A 27,921-nucleotide genomic window follows, 5' to 3' on the forward strand; every position below is an offset into this window, starting at 1 on the left:
TATAAATACAATCAACATGGACTGCAAATGTTTTATGGCTCGATCGACACTGTCGAAATGATCTATTGGATACAGATTTTCTTTTTCTTTTTCTTGGATGATCAGGAATGATGGCACATACCCTTCAATGATGGCATGTTTATATTCGCCATTGCCACCCAACAACAACTACTTGGCACTTGTTGTGAGGTAACAAAAGATGTCTTCCAGTATACGTGTAATACTGCAGTCGTTTTACGTGTAAAATTTATTTTGCACTCAAATGCTTGCATCGTTTCATTACTGCGATCTGTTTTCTTTATTGTTGTTTATCATTTATTTGTACAAGACTGGGACATCTAGTTGTCCAAACTTTGACAGTTTTTTTTTTTTCGTTTCCTGTATTTAACTAGAATTTGCAACGCTGCTGATTCATCATCCATCATTATTCGAAGTTCTGCCTTCGTTGCTGATGGTGGGTTAGCTATGGTATTCCGTCATTAATCTGGTTTTTCATCAAGGCTCTCGTCAAATCCGCTTTCTGCGTCTAAAGTAAGTGACACAATTTTCTAAAAATCTGCACATCAGTAGCCTATAGGTATTCTTTTGGAATCGAAGCCCATATATTGTGATCTTAAGTAATTCGTAACAGTTTTTAAAAACTAAGCTTTCGATCAGATCATCAAGTTAGTGTAACGTAATTAGAATCTAAAAGAATTGTTTAAAACTCGTAAGCAGAAACGCTGATGACCACCAAGGCTAGATGACGTGTGATCTGTCGACGGTTCGAATATTGAGTCAAAACACTCATTTCCATGTAGAGGGTGTAACGATTCGGACCTCTTACGGGACGTACTAGCTGTAAAGCTCCTATCAATCCAAATTTACGTAGTCTTTTTAATTTCAAAAAACATTTTCTCGACCCCTACCTGTATTTTGATTTTGTGCTATGCCAAAGAGGCCGGCTTCATTGCCTTCCAGGATTTCAAAGGAAGTGTGATATGACCAGCTACCAACAGCCACAGCTTGCATCCGACTCAACACCTTTTGATTGTAAATAAATAATTGAGGTAATTGCGAGGGTTTTTAGTTTTTTTTTTAAAGAGCGTTAGAAGTAATGGCTGTATTTACCATGGGTTTCTCCAGACGTTTAATGGTGGGTACTAACGAAAGGCTGTAATTAGCTCATATAATCTCTTGAAACAAGTTGTAAAAATGATCACGTGTTGAAAAAATGTTATGTCTCATTACCGGCTATATGCTGGTAAGTGATGGTCTGCGTAGTATTGGACAGGCAACGGGTATCTCGCAGTTGGCATTGTTTCTTGCACAAAATCGATTCTTGATTGCGTTGACTTGAGGTGTAATTTTTTGTTGTTGTCAAGTTTGAATCAATTAGAAATTGGGAAACTATTTTTTTTCTCAATTTGTTGACTTTCGTGTTTATTGTTTAATTTTTTTTTATTGTTAATTTGTTTGGGGGATGGGTTTTTGTTTGGGTATTTGGCCACATGCTTTGGCAACGATGTCATTACAGTTCTTTTGCTTTTGTCACAATAAGGGGAGGAGTCATTAGTTGGGGGAAAATTTAAAAGAATGGATTATTATTTTTTTTTTTTTCAAGAAGAACGAACGAAGTATGTAACATAATCATTTCAAAAGCTGCGGTTTGTGTTTAAAGCGAGGCAAAGAATACGCCAAAGAAACGAAATCCTTTTTGTCTATTTAATGATTATCAATTTACCATTTTCTTTTCATCTTTGGTGAGCTTCGTTTCTTTGTCTTTCAATCATGTGTCGTATACCGTCAATACAAGAGCAAGAACATCAAACACCAAAGCGAAGAGCTAATTGATTCTTTGGATACAATCTACATTGGGAAAGGATCAACTTAAAAAGATAACGGTTACATCCCTTTTACATTTTTTTTTTTTAGAATTCATACTGCGTGACGTAGATGAAAATTTTAACGACGGCGACGCCACTGAAGACGCCGTTCTGGTACATATCCATGTTGAGGAACAATTCAATCTCTTGCGGTCCGACGATAGATTTTGTCAGGGCCAAAATGGCTTGATTCTGCGATGATGTCGACCGTCGTAAGCTGAAAGCGTTGCGATCCACTTTGAGTTTGCGTTCGACCAGGTCGTTCGGTGCTCGGACGTCGTTCAATTCCAAATTGAATTGAACTGTCGCCGAGGCCCAAAGTGGGCCGCGCATGCTAAACAGGTCCAGGTGACCAGTACGGACTGGGATAGGGATTTTCGATGGAAGCGTCAAAAAATTGTACGAATATGAAACAGGCTTGCGAAGGCATTCGCTGTCCCAGCTGTGACACTCGAGTGACACTCGCTTGCAACGGCTGTGCACCAGAATTTTTTATTGTTTGAATTTATAAGCCATTTCAATAATGGTGTTGTGATCGGTGATTCATTTGATGTTTTTGGGGGGAGCAAGTGGATCAAGCGGCAGCGAAACAATGAAAGGCGAAAGTAAAAAGAAAAAAAGAATGACCATTAAAAATCCACGATTGGTTGGTTTTTTATGTGTGTGTTTTAAATTTGTTTTGTTGGTCATTTAAATATTGAATTTGAGTTTAATAATGAGAAACGTTATACGTACTTTCTATGTTCGGTGTCTCGGACGTAGTTGGGCGGGCAGACGATGGCGTTGCAATAATAACCGCCTTTTGTATTGAGACACGATTCTTCCGGTCGGCAGACTCCTGGTCTAGCGCACTCGTCGATATCTGAATTCGCAAAAATGTAGATCCTTTGCCATTTTTGTGGTTATGTTTTGACTGCCTTAGGCATACCTTGGCAAGTGCGGTTGTCAGATGCTAGACGGTAGCCTTCGGGACATTGACACGAATAGCTTCCGGGCTCATTGACGCAAAGGCCGATGCACAGACCTCCACGTTCTTTGTACAATTCACATTCGTCGACATCGTGGCACGACCTGTTATCAGGAGCTAGCGTGTACCCAGACTGACAGCTGCACTGGTACGAACCCCACGTGTTGGCACAATTCTGCTGGCACAGGCGGGCCGTTTCGGCGCATTCGTCGATGTCTGCATCCATAATTTACATTGTAAACACACATCTACGGTTAACGTCTAGGGGTTAAGGTTAAACGACCCTACCAACACAGGAGCGAGGATCAGATCCTGAACGGAATCCTTCTTTGCAGTCGCAGCGATAAGAGCCGGGCGTGTTGGCACATTGCGAATTCGGCGAACAGATCTTAAGAAAACAGCGTTGAGTTCAAGTCATTATTTTCATGCGCTTCTTTTTTGTTTTGAAATATTCTATACCTGACCGGCGAATCGTGTACATTCGTCTACATCTTCGCATTCGCGATTCGCCCCGATTGTGTAGCCTGGCTGACAAGCACAGACGTAGCCTCCCGGACGGTTTTGACACAGTTGATTCCGCTTGCAGTCGTGCGTTGATTTGGCACATTCGTCGATATCTTTAGAATTTGTAGACAATTTGCTTTTAACGTGTTAAACTAATTATTTTTCTTATTATTATTATTATGTTTCCATTCCAATAGAGCACACCTTGACAGTGAGTTCCAGCGCTGTTCATCTCGTAACCTGGATCGCATTTCTGCGTGTTGACACACGTGAAGGATCCCACTGTGTTGGTGCACTGGTGACCCCGCGGACAAGGATTACCTCTTGCGCATTCGTCGATATCTTTTGGTATTCATTTGCAATTAGTTAAAAATTTCAATGAGTTTCACAGTCACGACAAGCATCTTATGTTTTCCATAATATAGAACGTTAAGCTTTAAGAGAATTTGATAGCGGTTAGTGTTCCAAGTCAGTTGTCATTGTTAAAGAAAAACGTAAAATTTGAATGAAAATGGAAGTCTACTGAACCGTTGCATCGGCCTCTGGGAGCGGGTTCAAAGCCGGTCGCACACTGTGGCGGTCGGACGCAGCGTCCCGTCTCCTCGTCCAACATCGTGAGTCCGTCCGTGCGGTCGTTGCATCGCTTGCGCTCGCAGCGGAACGAGCCCTCCGTGTTACGGCACTGATAGAGCGTGACCGAGAACAGCGCAATCATTCGCCCCTGATTCACATTCGTCGTCGTCTTTTCATAATCCCAAATACGCAATTAATTGTCCGTTTGGCCATGCGGGTTGTTAATTGTTCAGTTTCCTACCTTCACAGCTGCCCTTTTGAGAGTTGAAGGTGTAGCCAGTGCCACAGCTGGTCGTGCGGAAGCAGGTGTAACTGCCGACCGTGTTGTCGCACCTCTGCGAACTCAAACAGTCGTGGTAATCCAGCAAGCATTCGTTAATATCTACGTTTAGGATTGTAAGTGAAGGGGCAGGATGCAAAGATCGCCGGGCATACGTATTCCAATTTAATTTAGTGAAATGCATTTTTTTAAAATTGAAAGCAAGTAGGTAAAGTTATTTCGTCGTTAGTTGTTCGTACCTTCGCAGAATTGAGTGGCTGTATTGAAGCGGTAGCCGATAGCGCATCGACAGACGTAGCTACCCACGGTGTTTTCGCATTGTTGGTTACCACGGCAAGGACTCGGTTCACTGGTACATTCGTTGACATCTACGGCACGGGGGTAAACAGCAGTGAATGGATGTGATTTTTGATTTAGAAGGGGACGTTGTTCATTACCGACGCAACGACGACTTTCGTCGCTAAAGACGTAGCCTCTCGGGCAACTTGGAGTTCTGGCCGGTGGCCGGTTGGTAGGAGGAGCTGGTGTCGTAGTCGTCAATGGATTGGGTGCTGCAGAACTGGAGCTTTGCGGCAGCTCGTTGTAAGGTGCGCAACGGTAACCTCCGCGCTCGTTGACGCAAGTTTCCGTCTCCTTGTTGCAGTAGTCTCTCGCTTCCACGCACTCGTCGATATCTGTTTACAGTTATCATTTTAATACGAACAACGCGAGGCTCTTTAGTAGTTCAAGAAAAACAGAAAAGGGAAGCCATTCAAAATCTTAGTACGAAAAGCGTATTGGAGACATGTCGTAGTGTTGCCTCATCTTTGTGTATAGAGAATAGCTGAAGATTTCCGATGGTAGTTAGTGATAGAGAGATCGATGGCGAGCAAAATTAGAGCGCATGCTGAAAGTGAAGGTGTTTTTTTTTTGGTTGGAGAAGGTCTTGAATACCGAGACAGGTGCGACTGCGTCTTGAATAGCGATAACCGGCCGGACACCTGTCTGCCTGACTGCTAGCACCAGTAGGACGAGTAGGAACTGTAACAATATGTGTTCTTGCTGTGGTCGTTGTACTGCCAGTTGTAGTGGTAGACGCTGTTGTTGTTGTCGTCGTCGTGCGCGGGGTAGTACTTGTTGTCGTGCGCGGGGTAGTACTTGTTGTCGTGCGTGGGGTAGTAGTTGTTGTCGTGCGTGGGGTAGTAGTTGTTGTCGTTCGAGTTGTGGTCGTTGTTGTCGGCCGTGGTGTAGTTGTCGATTTAGGCGGGCTTCTCGTTGTCGTGGGCAGACTTACCGGTTCGCATCTGTAACTGCCGGCCAAATTCACGCAACGATCGGCTGGCGGTCGGCATTGACTCGTTCCCTCCCGACATTCGTCCACGTCTTTGAACACGAGTCGTTGATCATTGGATAGTTCATGTTTGATTTGTCATTCCGTGTTCTTTTTTTTTTTGTTTTTGTTGCGCGTAAGTCACGCGATATTTCGATAACGATAACGCACAAAAAATGGCCGACACATTATTTGCTTACCTTGGCATTCGCGTTTCTCTGCGTCGTAGCGAAATCCCAGTCCGCAGCTGACCGGCTCTCGATCCACGCATCGGAAAGTTCCGACGGCGTTGACGCATGTTCCGCTGCAGTTGTGACTACCTTCGGCGCATTCGTCAATATCTGGCTCGTGAAAACGAAGGTAAATTAATTGGAATGATCATTTTGAAAACATTTGTCCAGTGAAATGGTTACTCTCCAAAGTTCAGTTTAAACAAAGGAAAACAGGACAGTAACTAACGAAAACCTAAGCACATCGTAATGCAGACGAAAATCAGCCCCGACACAAAGCGTCCACCACCAAGATTTAATTGCTTTTTAATTGTTTGCATGGATCAAGATTCATTTACCTGATATAGAAGACACTAATTGTCAACATTGTGTTTAGGAGAAAGAAAAACGAAGCGCTGCATAGTTACGCCTTCCACGGAGAACAAGACCTACTTAAACGCCTTACCTTGGCAGAATCGATCTTGGACGCTGAAACGATGTCCGGCCGGGCAGAACGGATAAGGCCGGCAATCAAACGATCCATAATTGTTGACACACAGCGCCGTCTGGGTCTCGCAGTTGTGCAACCCTTCAACACATTCGTCAATATCTATTGCAAACGAGGTAAGTTTTACATTGTGTTAGTGTCGCGTCAAGCAGATGATTACAAAAGTATTATTAGTTTCTACAATAAAATTAATGTTATTTCATTTAGAAACCTTCGCAGCGGCCGTGGGATGTGTTACGGCGGAATCCTGCCAGACAAGGCGCCAATGGTTTGCATCTATAAGATCCGGCAGTGTTGACACAATCGGATTTCGATGGTTCACACCGGTGAGTCCCTTCCTCGCATTCGTTGATATCTTTATGCAGAGACTCAATTTCTAAATCTGATCGCTGAAATTACGGAAATATCGCGTTCAAAAATTACCTTTACAACGGCCACCGCCAACGTCTCTGCGGAATCCTGACGGGCACGAGCCCGAAATATTGTGATGTTGGCGAGAAGTCCTGGCCGTTGTTGTTGTTGGAGCTGTTGTAGTAGTGGTGGTAGTAGGAGCCGGGGTAGTTGTTGTTGTTGTTGTTCTTGTGGTGGTTGAAGTAGTTGGAATCGGCGTTGTGGTTTTGGTTGTTGTAGTTGGCTTTGGTGTGGTTGATGTTGTCGTCGTAGTCGTTGTCGTTGATGTAGTCGAAGTTGTGGTTGAACTCAAACGCAGGATTGGTCGAACGTTGCCTGTTGTTGTTGTCGTTGGGAAACTCACTGTTTGCAAGACTGGCCTCAATTGCTCGCATCGGTACGATCCCGGTACGTTGACGCATCTTCCAAACAAAACGATCAAGTTTTTGTACTGATTTCAAGTTATTACGGATCATACGTAGTTATTTACTTTTCAGCCAATGTGCAATTGTGACCAGGAACGAGGCACTCATCGATGTCGACGCATGGGCCCAGGCCGTCGGCCACGTCGGGTTGATATCCCAGTGCACAGGCTTCAAGACATTCATACGATCCTTCAGTGTTTACGCAACGCTTGTCCTCGTCGCACAAGCTAAACTCTTCCAGCTCTCCATTTAAACATTCGTCCAAATCTGAAAAGAGTTTTTTTTTAATTATCACCCCAGAAAAACACTGGAACTCGATCGTATGTTTTTTTTAAATTGAAAATCGGAGGTCTATTTGTAGTGCCGGAGGACAGGGCCACTATATTTATGTTCCAATAAAATTCGACCGACCACAGAGAAAAAGAAACGACGAAAATAGATGTTGTTTAAACTCCATTTATCGGCCATGAATAAGCTTTGTTTATTAACATCAAATTGCGGTGGTTCATTGAAATGAACGACAGATGTCCAAACAAGTCGAATTTTATTGGAACGTTATGTTTCATGCAATCTGTTAAAGACTTGGAAGACTAAAGAAGTAGTATTCTTTGGATGCTTCATCCAGCAGCTTACTATTCCCAAATGAACTAGTGAGTTCATTCATTTAAATCTGCATCAAATTCTGAATAGTAATCGCTACCAAGAACCACTGGCTACATTATGAAGAGACAGGCATCATTACCAAGAAACTATCGAGCTACATCTGCGATCAAAAATCAAAGCGCATTAAGGTGAAAATTGAAGCGACTAAATGGAAATCAAACTTGATCATTTGAAAGACTTGAGAAAAAAAATGCAACTGTTTAGAATAAAGATTGTTATTATATCAGCTGACCGATGCAGACTTGCTCGTCCTCATCGTAAGTGTAACCAGGCGGGCACTGGCTAAAACCCGGAGTTTGGTGATGGTCGTCGACGTCGTGATGACGCTGGCCGCTTGAAGGGGAAGCGGCGTCGGCACTGAGTGGTTCACAGTGGTACCGGCCCAGGTCATTGATGCACATTTCCATTCCGTGGACGCACGAATCGAGACGCTCGGCGCACTCGTCCACATCTGCGACAATAATAAGGAACGGCGTTTCGCCCACGACAAGAAATGCCCTCAACCAATTAACAAGACGATTGGACAGGACGTCACACGCAAAACACAAGTAAACAGTCAAACCCAAGCCAAAATTGATTTCTTCATTATAAATAAGAACCCACCACAAGTCGAATCAGCGAACAAAAAGGAATATGTGAAAGAAAAAGCAAACATGCAACTGTCCACTAACTAACCCGAAAAAAGATTCAGCTACAGTACTGATAGCTGAGATTAGGCTGGCATGAAAACGATTGGAACAAGCGATAAAAATAAAGGACAACATACAAGGTAGATATAAAGACATTAGCACATTACCTTCGCATGTCTGTTGGGCTGTGTTGAATTTGTATCCTGCCGGGCAAGTGACGGACGGGCCAAGTGGAGTGCTCTCATTCCTCGCTTGACAGTTGTACGATCCTTGAAGATTAACGCACACTGGTCGAGTTTTAGGACACGTAGCTGGATTTTCTTTACATTCGTCAATATCTGATTGACAAAAAAACGTGATTCAGTTAGAAAGTGTGGTTAATTTAGTTTTAGACTGAAATACCAATGCATGTCTGGATCTGACTGCTGAAGCGGAAACCGAGAGGGCATTCCTCCACCTGGGGCTTCCGGGCGCAGGTATAAGAACCGATTGTGTTCTGGCACAACGTTTGAGCCGGGCAAACTGGTGGCTGCGAGTCGCACTCGTTCACATCTTTTGATATTAATAGATAGATTGCTATTTTTTATTATCGTAGATTTTGTTCTCAACTAACCGTCACAAACTCTTGATTCGGCGTTGAATTTGAAACCTCTTGGACAGGCCCTTCCATCGCTGCCACCATCAGGCTGTTGTCCCGCTACAACGGCAAAATATTTGTTCCATTACCACGGTAAATTCATCATAAATAAAAAAAAAAGAATAAATATTGATCTACCTGGTCGCGGTCCGGTGTTGGGACCATCTTTGCGCTCTATGCAAGCGAAACCACCTGGCTGATTAACACAAATCTGGAGCAGAACATCACAGTTGTCGGCGCCAATGAAACATTCGTCGACATCTTGTTTTATTGTTAAAGGCAAAAAGTGTAGACAAAATCTCGGATTGGATTAATCATTTCCTTTTTACCTGTACAGGTCTTCTCGTCAGGCGCCAACTGGTATCCCGAATGGCAGGAACATTCCACGGCCAATCCCGTGTCTGTACACTTTTGCGAACAAGGGTTATCCGTCGAACAGCTGCAGAATGCGTGTAAGTACAGTTACAGCTTCCAATCGAATACCTAGGTGTTTTATACCGGTCATATTGAGTGGCTTGTTGGCAAGATTTTCCATCGGCAAGTAGCTGGAAACCTTCGCGGCACTCGCATCGGTAAGACGAACCTCCAGTTGGTACACAAACGTGAGCGCATAATTCTCCTGGGAAGCGGGCGCAGAGATCTTCGTCGTCCTCTACGTCATGAATTATGTTTAAAATGACACCAGCTGAATATTGATTTTTACAAATGCATGCTCACCAATAGAGTTGGGTTCGTCGATCGGGAATTTGGGTAGCGCTGGAGTTGGTGGAGGTGGAAGAAATGGTGGAATTTGACTTCTGGACGTGGTGCTCGGGATGCGTGGATTGGGGAACGAGTTATCTGGGAATACCTGTTGGAAATAGGATTCGATGTCGCAAAGAACGAATGGTGCACGAAAAAATCAAAGCATTAGACCTGAGGCAGAGTTTGCTGGCAACACGAACGGTAAGCGTCGTCCCAAGGAGCGCCAAACTGGAAAGCTCTGAAGGTACATCCCATTGACATTGAACCAGCAACGAGCCCTAATTTGCATCCTTCGCAACAGTCCTGATATTTTAAAAATAATTTAAAAAAAAAAAACCATTCATAAAATAATGTGAAATTATTTTTCATATAGTTTTTATTGAACGAGTTTCTATTAAATCGCATGTTTCTTGATAGGAACAGGAGGGAAAATAAAGCTACTCACTTTATGGGCTTCGCCGCCAAGATCTCGGTTGACCGAACATTCCCGATCCGCTCTGGCCGACTGTTTGCCCAGCTCACACTGTCGCTCCCTAAAAGTCGCCAGTTGGCGAGCCGTAAAAGTGTAAATATTAAACATAATATTTTTAAAGAATTTTGTTATCAGTGACATCACAGATCAATATTGAACAATATAGGCATAGCAGGGCGAGTATACCCCACCCTCTTCGTCTATCACCAAGCATGTCGGTCAAACAAAAAAGATGCACTTGTATGTAGGTCAGGACATGTGCTGTCAAATTATTCGAGAAACCATGCAGACTGGAGTTTGACCAGCCGGCAGGGCCACGTTGGTGGTCAGACAACGGTGAGCTCATGTAGTATTGTATTAGACATGAAATCTAAGGTGTACGGATCGTTTTCTGCTACAAACCTGTGTTTTCGAAGACAACAAATGTGCACGGCCGAGAGACAGATTGCTTGTTGCTCGTTACGGATACCAACCACCTACGAAAATGTTAATTAATTACGTAGCTTTTTTTAGTGCTTCAGGTACTTCAACAAATCGAAAATAAAAAATGAACCGACCGGTGCGGGGAAGGCGGCACACTGCAGGTTTTCCACGCCCCATTTGACACCGAGATTGCAGCAATGAGACAGCGGTTGTTCAAAGTCACCTACAACTAGTACGGCAAACATTCCATCACGTAAAAACAATGAGAAAAATGACACGACGTATAACCTTAGCAGAAAATTATTGGACGGTGAGTAAATGATCAAAAACGCCTTTTCCTTTGGGATATACATTTATAGCTAACAGATTGATTTAATGTATAATTATTTTTCTTCTTCGAATACTCTATGCTGATATTTGTCAAGTTTGACTCTTGTTTCAATGTAACCAATGGGCTTTAAAACAGTTTTTAGAGCGCTAGGGCATCAGCAGCAATTGCTACACAGCTGGTTTTTGTTTACTTGAAGTTGAAAAACTCATCTGAAAATGCGGAAGCTTGTACGGATGAATGCCGACAAACAGGGCGACTACAGTATACAGCAATACTTTGTATATGTATTTAGGACTCTGCCCATGTGTACAGTCGGCTGAACATTTAGTTTCTATAGTCCTATCACCCGCAGAAAGATTGACATGCTCCTCTTTTCCCTTCGTTTCTTTCTTTTTTCTTTTTCAAAAATGTTTCTACTGATAACAACAAACGGAGAAAACTAGAGGCTCCTTTTTTTTTGCCTTTTTGGGTGGTGGGCCATGTCTTTACCATTTCGATTTTCGGCGGGTGTCAGCACCAACGTTAAGCGATTCCCGACTAATGAACTGGTGAAAGAAATCAAAAGCCGTGGGCCGAGTGCTGACGGGCGCCACTTGACTTCAAGTGTATTATGGCTATTGGTGAATTTTTTTTTAAGTAATCAACTAGGAATTTTCCCATCCAGCATGAACATAGAATATGCGGCCTCGATTGAAGTGTAATGGAAGGATTTTTATCTTGTCAAGAGTCAATGCGTTCCAGACTGAAATACGCTCTATTGAAAATCACAGCACGGCCAGCAGACCTTTGAGCCAGACTTACCGTAAACGTCTGTGAGAAAAAGAAGAGAAAGTCCAATCAAGGGCAATCTTGTAGTCCAGTGCCCCATTCCTTGGTCAATTTGTTTAGCCTCCTTTGAATTTTGTAATGGGAAGAAATTTTTTTTTTGCTTAGTTGTTCTTTTTTTTTTTCCAGAAAAGGCTTGACAGTAGCTGTCACGCAGTGATGCGCGAAACGGCGCACAGTCGCACACACACAATAAATCTCACTGATGTCTAAACAATCAATGCAAGTCCAGAGGCTTTATTTGTCTTATCGTCCTTACTTTTTCCTTTTATCTCGTTTTTTTTTTCTTTTTCTCTCGTCTCAACGAGAATCTCGTATAATTTTATGTTAATCTGGTAGTCGTTCGCTGAGTTCGTATCCAGGTACAATACCAATTTTCTGCGGAACGAGTGGCAATTTCCCGGCGGAGAAACGGTGTTGAATTACGCGCTAAACAAGACACCAATCAACGCTTGAAATTGAGTGCGATGGACTGAACGGGGATGGTCGAGTAGCGGAAGAAAATATTGCCGGAGTTGTTCAAGTCAGTCGAGAGGCGCGGCTAAGCGATGACTGACGACGGGTGGGCCAGTTCAAGAGAACGAACTATATGCGGCTTTTTTTTTACAAGCCCTCTTTCGGCTCACCAGATCCGAAGGGGAAGGGCTTAAACACGTAAAAGAAAAGGGAAGATAAGAAGAGATTGGGTCTCTACACGTTGTCGCCTTCTCTATTGTCTTTCGCTGTCAAACAAGATGAAACTGGGCAACAGCAGTCGCACATCTGCTTCTTGTCACATTTCGATAAATTTGTCCGGTCAGCCTCCCTTCCACATCCGGGCGTCTGACATCCGATTCCGGGAGGCTCTGAGCCAGTGACCACGAACACACCCGGCCAATGAAGTCAAAGCAGCGGAAGATTTCCTAGTTTCTCTTATCACCAAATTTGTAGGCTTGTGAGTTTTTTTTTCTTTTGGTAATGTGGGGCTGTTTAATGACACTGCTTGGAATGCGAAAAAAAAAAAAAAGAAAAGAGAAAAGCGCAGTGCGTTTCTCGCGTGTGGGAGGTGTTGATGAGTGACACTTTTTTTTGTTGTTACGCTAAGACAGGGATATCTTTACTGTTAATGTCATTAATGTAATCCCATTCTTTGGGTGGCATATCAACAACTAAAATGTTTTTCGCATATAGAACCAAACATTCCATTCCACCATCACCTCCCACTCTTTTTTTTATCATTGGGTTACATCAACCCTGCAACGCATGTCTTGCTGAACGAAGGATTAAATAATCAACATCTCTGTAGTCAAGTCACGTTCAGGGTATCATTTGCTCGGGCAGGTGCGCATTCCATACCACCTATCGACAAGTAATTATTTACAGAAGAACACAAGATACATTGTTCCCTTCACATAGTTATTTTTAAATAAATTGCGCTAACAGTTTCCTTCCCCATATTTTTATTATAATAGTTTCTTCTGATTTTTTTTTACTTTTACAAATGATTTTAGTAGTGCGAAGAATTGTCACTTATTAAAACACTTGGTTAGTCGATCAACTCTCGTGTGTACAGTGGCATTCGCTCTCGTCTTAAGCTAGTCTATACTCAACACTTTAAAGTCAATAGTGAGATTGAGCTTTTCACGACCGCACATGACTGTAGGCGATGACTCCCGCCAACGTGAGTACTAGTCCTAACATTTGGTTGGCAGACAGTGGGTCCTGGAACAAGAAGTAGCCAGCCGCTACCGTCAAGCAGAATTTCAAATGACCAGCCATGTTGTAACTGTTCAATAGATTAATGTAACAAAAACAAAGCTTTAGTTTAGTCTGACCATTAACAACAACATGCCGAAAAGAAAGTTACGTCAGCGCAGACGTGCTGCCGATGATCCAGTATATGGACAAATTCACAGCAAAGGCGATAAAACAAGAGCATGCAACTGGAACCTAACAAATTTCAAGTTAAAAAACCTAGTGAAAATTATCACATGAATCACCGGTAAACTTACTAATTCCATTAAAGTCCATGAGCGATAAGCCAACTGAAGAACAGGCTCGCATGTAGCAACTGGCAATATGAGAATGACTGCTGACATGGGTGCCTGGTAGTACAGAAGCTGCATGGAATTAAGCTGTAGCTCCTTCTGTTTCTCTCCAACCAGCTAAAGAAGGAAATATTTAGTTAAAGCTAGGGTTATTCAAAGGCAAGGGAAAAATTTTTAATAAAGATAAAACAAAATTTAAAGCTTTTTACCACTTGATAAAATGATGTTACCACAACTCCCATTACGGCATAGGCCGTCCCAATTAGATTAAATTTGATATCATAGATGAAATAGAGTACAACTCCTATTATGATTGGTATCTAGATGAAATGCAAATTTTTGTTGAAATTAGTGTTCCATTGCATGGAACTGGTTCTAACTTAACTCACCACTGTTAAAATTGTTGCTTTGCTAGCCAATTTATTGTAAAAGTAATATTGAATCAGCAGTACACATGGTGTGGTCATTACTTTCGCCACTTGGTATGTGCCCACAGAATTGTTCTCTAGGCTTAGATTGGTTAGAACCACAAATCCACAAAAGCAGAGTGCTAAGGGGATCATGGATGTCATGGGAACTTTTTTTACAGAAAACACACCAAAGGCTTGGCAAACATGAAGGCAAATGAATGTTGTTACAAAGTGCATGAGTGTTAGCGTCATGTTTGGAAAACCAACAACAGTGTATAGCCATTTGTTGGTGAGGACAATTGCAATTGATACAGATATATTAAGTAAAACTGCAAGACCTGTTTTGATTTTTTTCTTTGATTTCTCATCTTTGTTGACGTACTTCCGAGCCAAAAATCCAGATGCTGCTACAATTGTTGTCAACATTGCTTACGTTTTTACTTTTGATTATGATGAATCCAACGACAAAAAACAATGGGCGTATTTCTCAAGATACTAATAAATCTTCAACTAGGTTGGTAAACTTCTGGCTAGTGTGGACAGCTTGAACAAAAAGGGCACAATCATAAAAAGCAGGGTATACTGCATAGCTATAAAATAGAAAAGACCTGGAGAAAACTCATGTAAGAACAGTGACTTTCAAAATCTTGTTTTTCTCCTGTCGCGCCTGTTGATTTCTCTTCTCGGCAATTTCTCTGACAGCACCACGACGCGGCCATCTGTGATTAACACATGACATTATGCATTGATAGCAAAAAGAATTCTCCGTACCGAGAAAAACACAAAGCAGACGGAAATATAAAAGTGACTGAAAAGTGTCGATTGCAAGACGTGTGGAAAAGAGGAATGTGTTTATAGCCAATTTCCTCTGATATTTTGGCACGAAATATCATACAAAGGATTCTAGTGGCACATAAGCATTAACATAGTGTAATCATAATGTCTGTCCAGCAAAGGACGCTAGATTGCAAGGATCTGCATTCATATTTGAAAACTCTGCCGGCAACTGTATTGGACCGTTTGTACAATCACCCGGCCACATGTCTAGCCGTTTTTAGAGAATTACCCGAATTATCCAGGCTGTACATTATGAGAATCTTGTTTGTTGACCAAGCAGTACCAAAAGCAATCATGGGCTCATGGGTTTCACCAAACAGTGCAAAGTATACATTACCTTCTAGACTCATTGGGTTATCATATCCTGTCTACATCTGTTTTACCTTTACAGGGAACTTGAAGATATTGTAAAACTACTGACAGAACTTCGTTTGTGGCAGGAAGTTGAAATGCAAGGCGGACTGAAGGGCTGGTTACTAAATCCTACTTTTCGTAGAAATCTGAAAGGAGCCCTGTTGGGCGGGTTAGTAAAAAAAAAAAAAATGTGCAACCAAAGTGGAGTACTATTTTGTTGTGTATAACTATAGTGGAAATGAATGGAGCATGAAACCCCCTACAGATGCAGATCCAAAAGCAAGAGGCATTGCCATCTTGGATGAATATGCAATGGGTAGATGGGAGTGTGTTTTGCATTTCATGGTTGGTTCACATCAGCATGAAGTCATATCTTCAGATGCCCTGCAGTTGCTACACCATGCTGGTCTTATGAAGAAGTATGCAAAATTTTCAAGATGGTGAACTCTGATCACAAGCTTCTTCTTCTGTAGGGAACCTGGGGAAAACCAATTGACAATAACCAGAGATGGCTTTCAATTTCTCTTAATGGACACATCTGCCCAAGTTTGGTATTTTCTGTTACAATACCTTGATACTGCAACGGCTAGAGGTCTGGACCTGATAGACTGTTTGGGATTTTTGTTTCAGCTAAGCTTCAGCACACTTGGACAAGTATATTATGTTTGCATAAACAAATTACGATATTCAGGTTTTAAGGCGAAAACATTTTTTAGGATTATAGTACAGATTCAATGAGTGATGGTCTCCAAAAATTCTTGCAGCACCTTAGAGAGTTTGGGCTTGTATACCAGAGAAAGGTGGTTACACACTGTATTACTTTTAAGTTCAGTGATTAATTACAGCACTACCATTCTTTTATTATAAAATAACTAACAGTCTTACCATCTCATGGCAGAGGAAAGATGGTAGATTTTACCCGACGAGGCTTGCTTTGGATATTGCTTCAGGTCCCAAAAAATCCATGCTTAATAGCATGACAACAACTTCGTCAAACCAAAGTTCTGGTTACATTGTCGTCGAGACAAATTACAGAGTCTATGCATATACAGATTCAAGCTTACAAGTTGCATTGATTGCGCTATTTTGCGAGTTAATGTACCGGTGAGAAAAGTTTTGCCAATAATCTTGTTTCGAAACCATATTTTATTTTATTTGCTTGTCAATTTATTTATTTATTTTTATCTTTTTCTTTTATTAATTTTCTTTTATTTTTATTTTTATTTAGCTTTCCGAATTTGGTTGTTGGTATTATTACACGAGAAAGCGTTAGGCAAGCGCTAAGGAGCGGTATTACGGCAGATCAAATTGTGTCTTTTCTAAGACAACACGCTCACCCGGAATGCTATAAAGAACCTCCGGTGCTCCCGTCTACGATCGCCGATCAAATTAAGCTTTGGGCCATTGAACGGGACCGTTTCATCTACAAAGAGGGTGTCCTATACAATCAGTTTGACTCACAAGCGGATTTTGAGATCTTGAAGAATTACGCTCAAGATAGAGGCGTGCTAGTATGGCACAATATTAATGGGCGAAAAATGGTTGTTACGAAAAACGGCCACGATGAAGTAAAGAAGTTCTGGAAGCGACACAGTAAAAGTGGTTCCATGTAGCTATTTATTCCGGCTGAACATTCTGTGCCTCTTGTGATGTGTTAAAAATCATTTTTCAGTTATAAGTGAATAAAAAGTGCTGATATGTAATGTCACGGTTTTGATATAACCCCATTGAATTCTATTTTTATCGGCTAAAGGTAGTAGTAGGGGATAAAAATATGGATAGTTTTTGGATAATGGCTTCCAAATTAATGGATTATCATCTGGTACATGAAGCAATCCTGGTTATTCTAGCTTCTTTTATTGCCTTTATAGCTTTCGCGCTTCTCTATGGTTTCATGACAGACATTGGGAGGCAATGTTATAACTATAGATTTTCGATTTCGTTGAAAATCATGAAGTTGAAAATCGAATAGTCGAGTACACTCATAAAGTTCGGTGAGGTTTTCGCAAGTTTCAACCAAAAAACAACTAATTTCAAACCACACGCATTTTAAATAATGATTTACTGTGTTTGCTATGTATAGCGTACGATTTTATATGTTTATAATTTATTAAAATATTGATTTAAACCTTTTTCTTGCCCCGGCCGCCCGACAGTTCAAATTCAATCTTCTGATCCGGTCTTCCCTTTCCATAGAGTTCGCTAGAAGCGATGTTGTTTATCCGTTCCCGCTGTGATACACCCAACAGACGAAATTTCAAGTTCTGTGTTGTCTTGACTCCGCAAGTTTTGTCAAAAGACTTGGGCAGTAAAGAAGGACGATGGCTGGGATTATTGAAGGGCCTCTTAGTAAATGGACCAATGTGATGAAAGGCTGGCAGTATCGTTGGTTCGTCTTGGACGACAATGCCGGTCTTTTTTCTTATTACACAGTAAGAATCAAAATCTTATTCATTCTTATATCGCTATTAAAGTCTTGTTTGTTTTAGTCCAAAGAAAAGATGACTCGTGGTGTAAGAAGGGGGTGCATCAGACTTAAAGGAGCTATTGTTGGCATTGATGATGAAGATGATACTACGTTCACAGTCACAGTTGATATGAAAGTATTCCACCTTCAAGCAAAAGATGCAGAGGAGAGGGAAAAATGGATCAGAGGACTGGAGGACACTATCCTACGGCATGCACAGCTTCAAAGGGTACTTCATCTTTTGTTTCCATGCAGACATAATAAAAAATTTTAATTGTCTTTAGAGGCTTGATCCAAATCATCCAACCCCCACAATGCAAGATTTTGACAAAAAATTGACAGAAACAGATTCATATTTACAAATCTTAATTGATCAAGTTAAGGTAAATCCTTCAATAAATCTGTGATTAAGTTAGTTGAACTATAATTCCCTAGGCACTAGAGCTACGTATCACACAGGGAAATGATGACCAAGAGAAGATGCGACTATGTTCCATAAGAGACAGAGCAAATGTATTTAATCTTATGAATCATTTTCATGCTTAATTGTTTAAAAAAATAATGTTTGCATTTAGGAAATGCTAGAATCTATTAAGCATACAATAGTATTGCTACAAATAGCAAAGGTATGATTCTTAAAAATATTGTGCATTAGTGTTTGAAATTTCAAGCTGTTTTATGTTGCTTTTTCATACAGAATACCACTCATCCAGTCAATGGAGTTCAAGTTGCTGCACCCATATCCTTTTTCCAGTCATCTCCATCAGAGAGCTTGAAAATCGCAAATAACCAGCAACCAAAAATCAACTTGACAAACGAAGTTGTTTCTGTAATAGCTTCTATGGAAGACGTACCTGTACAAACTGGGATAGAATTAGGAGCAGAATGTGTCGAACTGCGCGGCGTAAATACCGAATGCACTGATAGCGTAAGGCAGTCCCCGACCAACAGCTTGGAGCAACCTGGCTTTTACAGCCAGCGACCCCTCGCCTTAGAAATCCCAGAAACATCCTACTCCAGCTCTGATGACGAGGATTTTTTCGATGCCTCCGAAAATATGGGACAATCACCTACCTTTCCGACGTAAAAAATTTATCCTTAGTGCAAAACAAAGACAGCAAATCAGCCAACTCTGTTGGTGCTAAAATTCGTTGGTCCTTTTAATTAGACCGAGTGCAAAGACTTTGGATGAGCTGGAAAGCCCTCAGAGAAATCAGTCGTCAGAATCCATTGACTACGATGGTAATTTTTTTTTACAATTTAATAGAATTTACGTTTTTCGTAAGTTTGAACTTTCCTAATTTCAGCGTTGTATGAGGATTCGGATGAAGATGATCGTAAGTCTTTCTTATTTAATTCGCTCTTTTGAAGGAATGGTAAAAAAAAAATGCTATTTACTTCTAGTGGGTTCGATGGAATCGCACGGAAGTGTTGTAACGCATCTACTGTCTCAAGTCAAGCTTGGCATGGATTTAACAAAAGTGGTTCTCCCTACATTTATTTTGGAGAGACGTTCGTTATTAGAAATGTATGCTGATTTTTTTGCACATCCAGATATTTTTGTCGGGTAATGCTTTGCATGATGTTTTGTCATCCTATTACCTTCATGAACGGTCTTTTTTAAAGAATTGCGGATTTCAGCGAACCACGTGACCGAATTGTGCAAGTTGTTCGCTGGTTTCTTTCCGCCTTTCACGCTGGTAGACGTTCTGAGGTGGCAAAGAAACCTTATAATCCAATAATAGGAGAAACGTTCCGTTGCTGGTGGGATGTGAACAAAGAAAAACCGGCAACAGAAAGTATCGTCATTGATGGCCCAGTGCCATGGTGTGATATCAACCAGTTGACTTTCGTTGCCGAGCAGGTCTCCCATCATCCACCAGGTACAGTGAAATGTTTGGAATCTCTCAATACTTAGTGAATTAAAAAAAAAAAAAATCTTTTTCAGTGTCTGCATTCTATGCTGAACATTATGGCAAAAGAATATCCTTTTGTGCACATATATGGACGAAGTCTAAATTTCTGGGATTGTCAATTGGCGTCCATCATATCGGTCAAGGATGTGTCTCTTTGCTAGATTATGACGAAGAGTATATCATCACATTTCCAAATGCTTATGGCAGGTATAAATGTGGACCGTAGGTGTTATTTTTATCTTCCAGTTTATTTCATTCCAACTTCTAAAGATCAATATTGACCGTGCCTTGGGTTGAATTGGGCGGAAGTGTTAGTATCACCTGTGCTAAAACTGGCTACGGTGCTACGGTCGAGTTCCTCACCAAGCCCTTTTACGGTGGTAAGAAGAATCGCGTCACCGCGGAAATCTTACAGCCGGACAGGAAACCCTTCGTCACCATATCGGGAGAATGGAACGGTGCCATGATAGCTAAATGGACTGACGGGGTATGTAATGGCCATAGGCAATACCAATTCGGTAAACACAAGGATTCGTGTCATGACCTCCAGTGGATTTTAGATAGTTGTCCTTTAAGGCTATGATGAGTCACTCAGTTTTTTTTATTATTATTATTATTCTTTTTTTTCTTTGCTTTGCAAAGCTATTTGGTCTAACTATTTTCTTCATGAAACAGAAAACGGAAGAATTTGTTAATGTAAATGCCATGTCTATCGTTCAAAAACGAGCCCGTCCAGTTGCTGAACAAGATGAATTTGAATCTCGACGTTTATGGCGCGAAGTCACACTCGGTCTCAAGTATTTAAGCATTACTTCATCATTTTGTTTATTCCGTCAGCGTTGATGAATTCTTTATCACTTCTCAGATTTAATGACATTGATCTGGCTACCAAATCTAAATCAAGCTTGGAGCATCGACAACGGGAAGAAGCCCGGATACGAAAGGAAGCCAACGAGAAATGGGAGACAAAAGTGAGTGGGAAAGCATTAATGCTAGCCAGTCGTTGGTAGTCGGAGGTTCTATTAATAGCAACCGACGTTTATTTTGAAGCGGTTCAGGCAGACAAAACTTATTTATTTGTTATTATTTGAAAAAAGAAACAAATTTAATTATTTTTTTATTCATTTCTTTTTTTTTATTTAGCTGTTTTCACTAGTTGGAGATAACTGGATTTATGACAAACCTCTCGTGAAACGTCTTGCAGCTTCTGGGGCGCAACATTAGCTTTCATTTGCATGTAAAAAAAATATTAATCCCGTTATTTTCATAGTGTCTGAAATTTTATGAGATTGCGTTCCCGTTTGTATTCATATAGCAGCTTGCCATTTTTGAAACAAAGATTTTTGTTCCGAGTTATTCGTTTGGTTTCACCCGGTACTTGTCGATTGTGCCTAACAACCTTGTAGTGTGTTATTCCGTAATTGCTAAGCGTGTATACATCTCGTTTTGGCACAAGATATTGGAGTCTTCTACTCATTTAAAAATTTAAAATTTTCGTTTCGTACTATCTATAAATTAATACGGAAAAGGGCATGCGTGCAGAACCATAGATGAAACATACCTTATTCACCCCAGCCTATATTCATGTTTCCTCCAGCAGTAACAGGGGTGACCATGAACAAGTTTCCTTTGGCCTTGAACTGATATTTTTATACAAACAGCAGAGGCACGACTGATCGACGTCCTTCTAGGAAAACTTCATTTAGCATTACTTGGGGAATATTCGTAGTACTAGAACGTTGTTGCGATTCCTGAGCTCGAACAAAGCAAGCCAGTTTTTCTGCAAAATTTACAAGTTATATTACCCATCATCGTTGCCGTTGCAATTATGACCACAAAAAAACTATTGTCGTTATTTGGTGTTATGACATATTAGTTTGGTTTGAGTAACATCGCCATCTGGAAATTTCGTATTCGAAACATTTAAGAGCAATCTCGAATGTTCACTAGTGGGCGGGGCTTAGATGGCGCTGACCAATACGTCATTCCAGTACCTTCGAAACCTCAAGAATGAACTAGAAAACGTAGCCTGCGAATATATAGCTCCGCGTTTCCAACTGTTGTAAGCAGTTCGAGTTCAGAAAGCAAGCAACGAACAGTAGAGAGAAAATACACGTGCGCCTATTCGGCCAATTTTTCAACCTTACACCTTTTTTTTTAGCAAGTGCTTTCAACGTTTTGGAAATCAATTGGTAAGTTAAGTTTAATATCTTTAGTGTTTTTGTTAGATGGGAGTTGGTACGGTTAATAGCATACATATTCCAATTCGTTTTAGTATTTTGTTTTTCGGTATTTGACTTGAGTAGTTTTATGCGATCTTCAGTATTTTGAATCAATGGTCCTTGGTGATTGTTCAAGTATAGCTTTCTAACTGTTGGTATTTGTTATTTTGTTTGATCAGCAGAAATGGCCAAGAAAGCTCCTTGCATTGGTATCGATTTGGGTACGACCTACTCGTGCGTTGGTGTTTTCCAGCATGGAAAGGTTGAAATCATTGCAAATGATCAGGGAAATCGCACGACTCCCTCTTACGTTGCATTTACCGACACTGAACGTCTCATCGGTGATGCTGCTAAAAACCAAGTAGCAATGAATCCCGTCAACACAGTCTTTGGTAAGTGCTTGAATTTTCACACGTGAATCTTCATCTTATAACGCTCGGTGTTTTTTTTAGACGCGAAACGTTTGATTGGCCGTCGATTTGATGATCCCACCGTCCAGAGTGATATGAAGCATTGGCCGTTCAAAGTCGTAAGCGATGCAGGAAAACCGAAAATCCAAGTAGAGTACAAAGGCGAAACGAAAACGTTTTCCCCAGAGGAGATCTCTTCCATGGTGCTTGTCAAGATGAAGGAAACAGCTGAAGCTTATCTGGGGCAAAAAGTCACCGATGCCGTAATTACTGTACCTGCATATTTCAACGATTCCCAACGCCAGGCGACAAAGGATGCAGGAACCATCTCGGGTTTGAACGTCCTTCGTATTATTAATGAGCCTACAGCTGCTGCGATTGCTTATGGTATGGTTGTAAAAACGTCCTCAAAGTTTGGAACCAATGCTTATAGTGTTTGTTTCTCAACTTAGGTTTGGACAAAAAGGTGACCGGTGAACGCCATGTCTTGATCTTTGATCTTGGTGGCGGTACCTTCGATGTCTCGATGCTAACCATTGAAGAAGGAATCTTCGAAGTCAAGTCAACTGCTGGTGATACCCACTTGGGTGGCGAGGATTTTGACAACCGAATGGTTAATCACTTTGTTCAAGAATTCAACCGCAAACACAAAAAGGATCTGTCGTCCAACCCACGAGCTCTTCGTCGCCTACGCACTGCTTGCGAGCGAGCCAAGCGAACCTTGTCATCTTCCAGCCAAGCGTCTATCGAAATTGATTCTCTCTATGAGGGCATTGATTTCTATACAAGCATCACCAGGGCCCGCTTTGAAGAGCTGTGCGCCGATCTTTTCCGCGGTACTTTGGAACCTGTGGAGAAGGCTCTGCGAGACGCTAAAATGGACAAAGCTCAAATCCACGAGATCGTTTTGGTTGGAGGCTCCACGCGTATTCCTAAGGTTCAAAAATTGTTGCAAGACTTTTTCAATGGAAAGGAATTGAACAAGTCGATTAATCCGGACGAAGCCGTTGCGTACGGTGCCGCCGTCCAGGCTGCAATTCTCCACGGAGACAAGTCAGAGGCGGTCCAAGATCTGTTGTTGCTAGACGTTGCTCCTCTGTCGCTTGGTATCGAAACAGCTGGTGGTGTTATGACTTCCCTTATCAAACGCAACACGACTATCCCAACGAAGCAAACGCAAGTTTTTACTACGTACGCTGACAACCAACCCGGCGTCCTGATCCAGGTGTACGAGGGAGAACGAGCAATGACTAAAGACAACAATTTGTTGGGAAAATTCGAGTTGACCGGCATTCCTCCTGCACCTCGAGGCGTACCACAAATCGAAGTTACCTTTGACATTGATGCCAACGGCATTTTGAATGTTACTGCTGCTGACAAATCAACCGGCCGAGAGAACAAGATCACAATCACTAACGACAAAGGCCGTTTATCGAAGGAAGAGATCGAGCGGATGGTGAACGACGCTGACAAGTATCGCGAAGAAGATGAAAAGCAGCGAGAACGTGTGTCGGCAAAGAATGCTCTGGAATCATATTGCTTTAATATGAAACAGACCATCGAAGACGACAAGGTGAAGGACAAGATTCCGGAATCAGACAGGCAAACGGTGTTGGACAAATGTAGTGAAGCCATAAAGTGGTTGGATGCAAACCAACTGGCAGACAAAGAAGAATTCGAGCATAAGCTGAAGGAAGTGGAGGGAGTCTGCAAGCCGGTTATTACCAAGCTGTACGCAGCTGGTGGCGCTGCTCCAGGAGGAATGCCCGGTGGAATGCCTGGCGCAGCTGGAGGTGCCTCACGGGGTGGTGCTGGTGGCCCAACTATCGAGGAAGTTGACTAAGAAGTTGGTTAGTAAACATTTCATATCTAAGAATATTTGTTCCGTCTTTATCACTCAATACATGATCAAAATGGTATGTTTAATGTGTCTTAACCGTTATATGCGAGTTGCCTAGTCCGTCGCAAGTTGTTGTGTGTAACATCAAATTGTTGCTTGCCTTTATGTATTCCTAATCCAGACGCCGACAAAATAAAAATACAGCTGTACGGATTAATGCGATGTCAAGTGTTGATTTTTTTTGCCAGCAAAATGGCGACTGGTGTTTTCCGTAACATAGAATTCGTAAACAGCTGCAATCTGGATGCGCAGGTGATGAAGAGCGGGTATCTTTTTTTTTGTCGATGACTAAGTCGTAAGAAACAAAATAAGCGTATCAGATTCATCTGAAGACACGTGGAAGATCGACTAGGCAATGCAGTCAGTTACATTCCCAATCATTTGCCACCATGTGGCATATTACAGGGAAACCACGCGGACAATGCAGACAGGTAACATCATTGGTAAAGACAAAAGCGATAACACAAGACAACCATATGGTGTAAGATTTCGCCAGCTGAGTAGAGAGCATGTTTAGTGGCATAAGGGAGCAACCCCATTTATTTCCCGCGTATAGGGCAAACTGCTAGCTACAGGGCCCAACAGTATGACATCAGTGACAAAGGTATTCGTATGACGATTGATGTTGGGTTTAAAGGCTACTTGGGACAGAACTTGCAGCAACGTCCCTCATGTCTTCCAGGCACTTCTTGAGTGCATCCCCAAACTTTTCGGCGCAAGTTGTGGGATTCGAATTGAAGGCAGAAACCGCAAAATTTATCGCATCACGCCGAGGGTTGTAGCAACATCCATCTGTTAAATACGGAAGTTGACAGTTAGCCACAGTAGTCTTAGATAAAGGCATTGTTACGCTTACATCCGTCTGGCGTGACGGGTCCATAACACATAACCATATCGTTGACGGCTGCGACCTGGAAAATAAGCACATGAAAGCGATTGCTTTTGGTAATGAGCAAAATAACGTACTTGGCTTGTGGATAAGCGCCAGTTATTTGATATAGGGTAACCAGGATCCAGGAAAAGACTAGGTATATCAATTCCATTCTCGATAGCAAGTTTTTTTAAACCCAAAAGATGGCGGTCAATTGCCTGACCATTTATAGCCTGCCGAATGTGAAAAAGCGTTTAAATAAATGACTCCAGCAAGATGTATGAAGGTGGCTACCATTCCAACGTATCTTTTATGGGCGTTAACAGCGGCCTGTAAAGCTCTATATTTTTCTTGGGGACGATTTTTTTCCAAGTGAAGATTGGCAAAATCGACAATTTCTGGAAGACAGCTTCGGATGGTCTCCGTTCTTCCGCCGTGGAATTTTCGGGTGGAAGCAGATTCGTAATGGGCAGCAGGATGTCCATGCAGCCTAAACCAAACAAAACATGTTGCAGAAGAAAGCAGGTGAGTAGACTAACGGAAACCTAATGACGTACCTGATGAATGCCATTTGAATAGCAATCTGTATAAAGCTATCGGGACTTAATTTGAGGGCTTTAATATCTTCTTTGCCAAATTTGTCAAAACTGAACGAATTCATCTGTACATCCTGAACCAACAGGTCCACGTTACGTTTCGCCAACTTCACGGTCTCCTCAAGCGCAGGCGTAAGATTAAAAGTTAAACGCTCGCAATCAGGAGACAAATGCAGCTCATCACCGTCCAAAGCTTTCTCCTGTCTAGAATGTTACGAAAACGCCCACCCCCAAAAAAAGCCATTTGAAAGGATATTGTTAATGATACCTTCGGAATCATAGTTACGTGTAGTTGACGATGAAATCGGCAAGATTAGCAATTGGGGGACCTTCGGTAGGTGAATGCTCGTAACAGAGACCGTTCACTCCATCTTCACTCACAATAAGCTGCAAAACATATACAATCAGAACTTTGGGTTGAAGGTTGCTGTACATTTACAAAAATAGTTTACCTGCAAAGTTTTGTCAAACCAACGATTTCCTGAATTGTTGGCTGATCCGTAACCATGCAGAAGTTGCAAAGCCATGCGAGTGGATATCGTCGCATTGTCTTCGATTTTGCTCGGCTTGTCAAGACACATGACAAATATGGAATCTTCTATGGCTTTCAGTGATGCTCTGTTCACAGGGTCTTTTGAATTTCCAAATTAAAGATTTTTAGGTGACAGTAAAAAGTAAAATATGATACCTTTATTTAATTCTTCATGGGCTATACCCCAAACATTTCGAGACTCCGTAGTCAAGAATCCGACACCAGCGGAAGGACCGTTAGACTTGTCGGTGACACAGTTCAATCCATCAAGAATATCTCTGTCATCCAATACTTGTCCATTTTCCTTATATACTACTAATTTAAAGAACTAACAAGGAAACAAAAACAAAAAATTAAAATTTGCTTACACATGAAAGTTTACTAATTACTTGATTGTTATGAACCACGATGATATGGTTAGAATCCAAAGCATGACGAATGGTATCAGTTTTTAAGCCTGGGATTCGACATCCGTTGAACACTTTCGTCTGACCACACAATTATAAATAACCAATTTCTGAAAAAGAAATTTATTAATTACATATTGTGACATGTCCAATGGGTTTTTCCCCAAATAGTCCTGTTCCAGTTTCCCACTAAAAGAAGACAAAAATTTGGGATGACAAATGGTACCAAATATTGCTGAGGATGAGCTTTACACTTACCTATCTATGATTGCCTTGTAGCGGAGCGCTCCGGCGATCAGCTTGGCTGCATAGGTTAACTGTTCTCTCTGAGATAAGAAATTCTGTTTGGGGAAAACTAAGGCAGGGTTGGAATGAACCAGTACTGGAAGTCTGTAACTCAAATAGGCGGAATCAAGCCACCATTCACTGAGCTACATAACAAATTGTAGCATACAATTCTTTGTGTAATCTCATGTTTTAACACAAAAATGGTTGTTTACCCAATTTGGTTCATTTGCTCCTTTTTCTTCTAGCATGAGTTGGAGCTTTTCACCTACCCCACCTGGGGCACCAAAATTCTTCGCCACTTGCTCTGTAATGGCAAATTCATCTTTCGTCAATAAGGGTTTCACAGTCCTGCAAATACTATAATTACAATTTACTTTCTATACACAACATAATATATTTATTGCCTTATGTATTGTTCCAGAGTCTGACTAAGCTTTGGAACAGGTAATGATGGTAGTTTTGCATACTGAAAAGCTTTTGCAGACATTGATCTTGTTTTTGGTGAATATAATGCAACCTGTTAAAAAACAACTATTGAAAAAAAAATTTGGCCAACAACAAAAATGAATGTCAGCAGTATACTCCTGGGAAAGCACTTAAACCATGCTTGGAACACATAAATTTTTGAGGAAACCCACGGACAGCTCCAGCTGTGGTGTTAGCCATTAAACAACTGTTGATAACTGGAAAGTTTCACAGACAAGATTAAACCCAGACCTTGAACCTTTGCATTTATTTGTGGAGCATTGTTATTTTGCCATCTTTGAGTTATACTCACACTGATAAGGTTGATTGTAGTACAAACGATATGTAGGAGCAAAGATCGTTACTGGCTCTATATGGTTTAAACGCTGAAAAAGATACAAATTTCCAATAACAACTTCGAGCGTTTGTTTACGACGTATGGTAACAACTGAAAGGTAATGGTAT

At 41.4% G+C, this 27,921-nt stretch overlaps 5 protein-coding genes and 2 long non-coding RNA genes across 7 annotated transcripts; 4 read left to right on the forward strand and 3 right to left on the reverse strand.

Annotated features, from left to right (window-relative positions):
* Positions 1-1,893: 1,893 nt before the first annotated feature.
* On the reverse strand, positions 1,894-11,850 carry LOC130704360 (fibulin-2-like). The gene is given in 29 exon segments (XM_059496088.1): positions 1,894-2,340; positions 2,601-2,727; positions 2,794-3,048; positions 3,121-3,220; positions 3,292-3,449; positions 3,541-3,678; positions 3,865-4,030; positions 4,032-4,078; positions 4,151-4,291; positions 4,429-4,557; positions 4,627-4,863; positions 5,699-5,839; positions 6,174-6,317; positions 6,427-6,570; positions 6,639-7,027; positions 7,096-7,297; positions 7,926-8,144; positions 8,490-8,660; positions 8,725-8,874; positions 8,936-9,019; positions 9,098-9,220; positions 9,289-9,398; positions 9,458-9,611; positions 9,677-9,809; positions 9,875-10,006; positions 10,149-10,236; positions 10,578-10,651; positions 10,733-10,821; positions 11,731-11,850. Coding segments are annotated over 29 exon segments (4,542 nt in total). The 5' UTR covers positions 11,798-11,850; the 3' UTR covers positions 1,894-1,910.
* LOC130685244 (uncharacterized) lies at positions 3,555-6,238 on the forward strand. Its single transcript, XR_008999564.1, has 3 exons — positions 3,555-3,684; positions 5,728-5,858; positions 6,105-6,238. It is a non-coding gene; the product is annotated as an uncharacterized LOC130685244 (long non-coding RNA).
* On the forward strand, positions 9,481-11,861 carry LOC130685231 (uncharacterized). Its single transcript, XR_008999560.2, has 4 exons — positions 9,481-9,615; positions 9,683-9,947; positions 10,121-10,266; positions 10,342-11,861. It is a non-coding gene; the product is annotated as an uncharacterized LOC130685231 (long non-coding RNA).
* A 1,329-nt stretch (positions 11,862-13,190) lies between these two features.
* LOC130704462 (solute carrier family 35 member E3-like) lies at positions 13,191-14,883 on the reverse strand. Its single transcript, XM_057525887.2, has 5 exons — positions 14,171-14,883; positions 13,991-14,101; positions 13,746-13,898; positions 13,601-13,683; positions 13,191-13,519 (listed from the first exon to the last, which is right to left on the reverse strand). Exons 1-5 carry the CDS (start codon positions 14,615-14,617, stop codon positions 13,375-13,377), a joined length of 939 nt encoding a protein of 312 aa, XP_057381870.1. The 5' UTR covers positions 14,618-14,883; the 3' UTR covers positions 13,191-13,374.
* A 97-nt stretch (positions 14,884-14,980) lies between these two features.
* LOC130685215 (oxysterol-binding protein-related protein 9-like) lies at positions 14,981-21,222 on the forward strand. Its single transcript, XM_057508469.2, has 21 exons — positions 14,981-15,354; positions 15,420-15,551; positions 15,616-15,801; positions 15,856-16,036; positions 16,099-16,182; positions 16,281-16,486; positions 16,611-16,950; positions 17,872-18,078; positions 18,134-18,232; positions 18,285-18,362; positions 18,425-18,475; positions 18,547-18,932; positions 19,018-19,091; positions 19,157-19,186; positions 19,254-19,416; positions 19,476-19,732; positions 19,798-19,972; positions 20,036-20,252; positions 20,441-20,562; positions 20,631-20,736; positions 20,909-21,222. The coding sequence occupies exons 1-21, from the start codon at positions 15,131-15,133 to the stop codon at positions 20,987-20,989; spliced, it is 3,399 nt and encodes a 1,132-aa protein (XP_057364452.1). The 5' UTR covers positions 14,981-15,130; the 3' UTR covers positions 20,990-21,222.
* A 934-nt stretch (positions 21,223-22,156) lies between these two features.
* LOC130704375 (heat shock 70 kDa protein cognate 4-like) lies at positions 22,157-24,456 on the forward strand. Its single transcript, XM_057525825.2, has 3 exons — positions 22,157-22,379; positions 22,440-22,784; positions 22,850-24,456. Exons 1-3 carry the CDS (start codon positions 22,172-22,174, stop codon positions 24,238-24,240), a joined length of 1,944 nt encoding a protein of 647 aa, XP_057381808.1. The 5' UTR covers positions 22,157-22,171; the 3' UTR covers positions 24,241-24,456.
* On the reverse strand, positions 24,387-27,921 carry LOC130704391 (carnitine O-acetyltransferase-like). The gene is made up of 15 exons (XM_057525826.2): positions 27,770-27,921; positions 27,574-27,674; positions 27,396-27,508; positions 27,204-27,339; positions 26,962-27,134; positions 26,838-26,892; positions 26,686-26,784; positions 26,453-26,624; positions 26,217-26,395; positions 26,051-26,151; positions 25,726-25,968; positions 25,463-25,658; positions 25,264-25,401; positions 25,154-25,208; positions 24,387-25,089 (listed from the first exon to the last, which is right to left on the reverse strand). Exons 2-15 carry the CDS (start codon positions 27,655-27,657, stop codon positions 24,929-24,931), a joined length of 1,905 nt encoding a protein of 634 aa, XP_057381809.1. The 5' UTR covers positions 27,658-27,674; positions 27,770-27,921; the 3' UTR covers positions 24,387-24,928.

Source organism: Daphnia carinata, chromosome 7 (assembly GCF_022539665.2).
Source record: "Daphnia carinata strain CSIRO-1 chromosome 7, CSIRO_AGI_Dcar_HiC_V3, whole genome shotgun sequence".
In the NCBI taxonomy this organism is placed as follows: domain Eukaryota; kingdom Metazoa; phylum Arthropoda; class Branchiopoda; order Diplostraca; family Daphniidae; genus Daphnia; species Daphnia carinata.

What these genes read in the sequence shown, in the direction of transcription:
- LOC130704462 (XM_057525887.2), bottom strand. Translation starts at nt 14,617, where the DNA reads ATGTTGACAACAATTGTAGCAGCATCTGGATTTTTGGCTCGGAAGTAC. An exon ending in TAACATCATTTTATCAAGTG is followed by an intron (nt 13,899 to 13,990) that starts GTAAAAAGCTTT and finishes TTCCTTCTTTAG; the next exon opens with CTGGTTGGAGAGAAACAGAA. An exon ending in GGCAGCACGTCTGCGCTGAC is followed by an intron (nt 13,520 to 13,600) that starts GTAACTTTCTTT and finishes TCTATTGAACAG; the next exon opens with TTACAACATGGCTGGTCATT.
- LOC130685215 (XM_057508469.2), top strand. Translation starts at nt 15,131, where the DNA reads ATGTCTGTCCAGCAAAGGACGCTAGATTGCAAGGATCTGCATTCATAT. An exon ending in GGCATGCACAGCTTCAAAGG is followed by an intron (nt 18,079 to 18,133) that starts GTACTTCATCTT and finishes AATTGTCTTTAG; the next exon opens with AGGCTTGATCCAAATCATCC. An exon ending in TCTTAATTGATCAAGTTAAG is followed by an intron (nt 18,233 to 18,284) that starts GTAAATCCTTCA and finishes ATAATTCCCTAG; the next exon opens with GCACTAGAGCTACGTATCAC.
- LOC130704375 (XM_057525825.2), top strand. Translation starts at nt 22,172, where the DNA reads ATGGCCAAGAAAGCTCCTTGCATTGGTATCGATTTGGGTACGACCTAC. An exon ending in TCCCGTCAACACAGTCTTTG is followed by an intron (nt 22,380 to 22,439) that starts GTAAGTGCTTGA and finishes TGTTTTTTTTAG; the next exon opens with ACGCGAAACGTTTGATTGGC. An exon ending in AGCTGCTGCGATTGCTTATG is followed by an intron (nt 22,785 to 22,849) that starts GTATGGTTGTAA and finishes TTCTCAACTTAG; the next exon opens with GTTTGGACAAAAAGGTGACC.
- LOC130704391 (XM_057525826.2), bottom strand. Translation starts at nt 27,657, where the DNA reads ATGGCTAACACCACAGCTGGAGCTGTCCGTGGGTTTCCTCAAAAATTT. An exon ending in GAGCAAATGAACCAAATTGG is followed by an intron (nt 27,135 to 27,203) that starts GTAAACAACCAT and finishes TTTGTTATGTAG; the next exon opens with CTCAGTGAATGGTGGCTTGA. An exon ending in ATTCAAATGGCATTCATCAG is followed by an intron (nt 25,659 to 25,725) that starts GTACGTCATTAG and finishes TGTTTGGTTTAG; the next exon opens with GCTGCATGGACATCCTGCTG.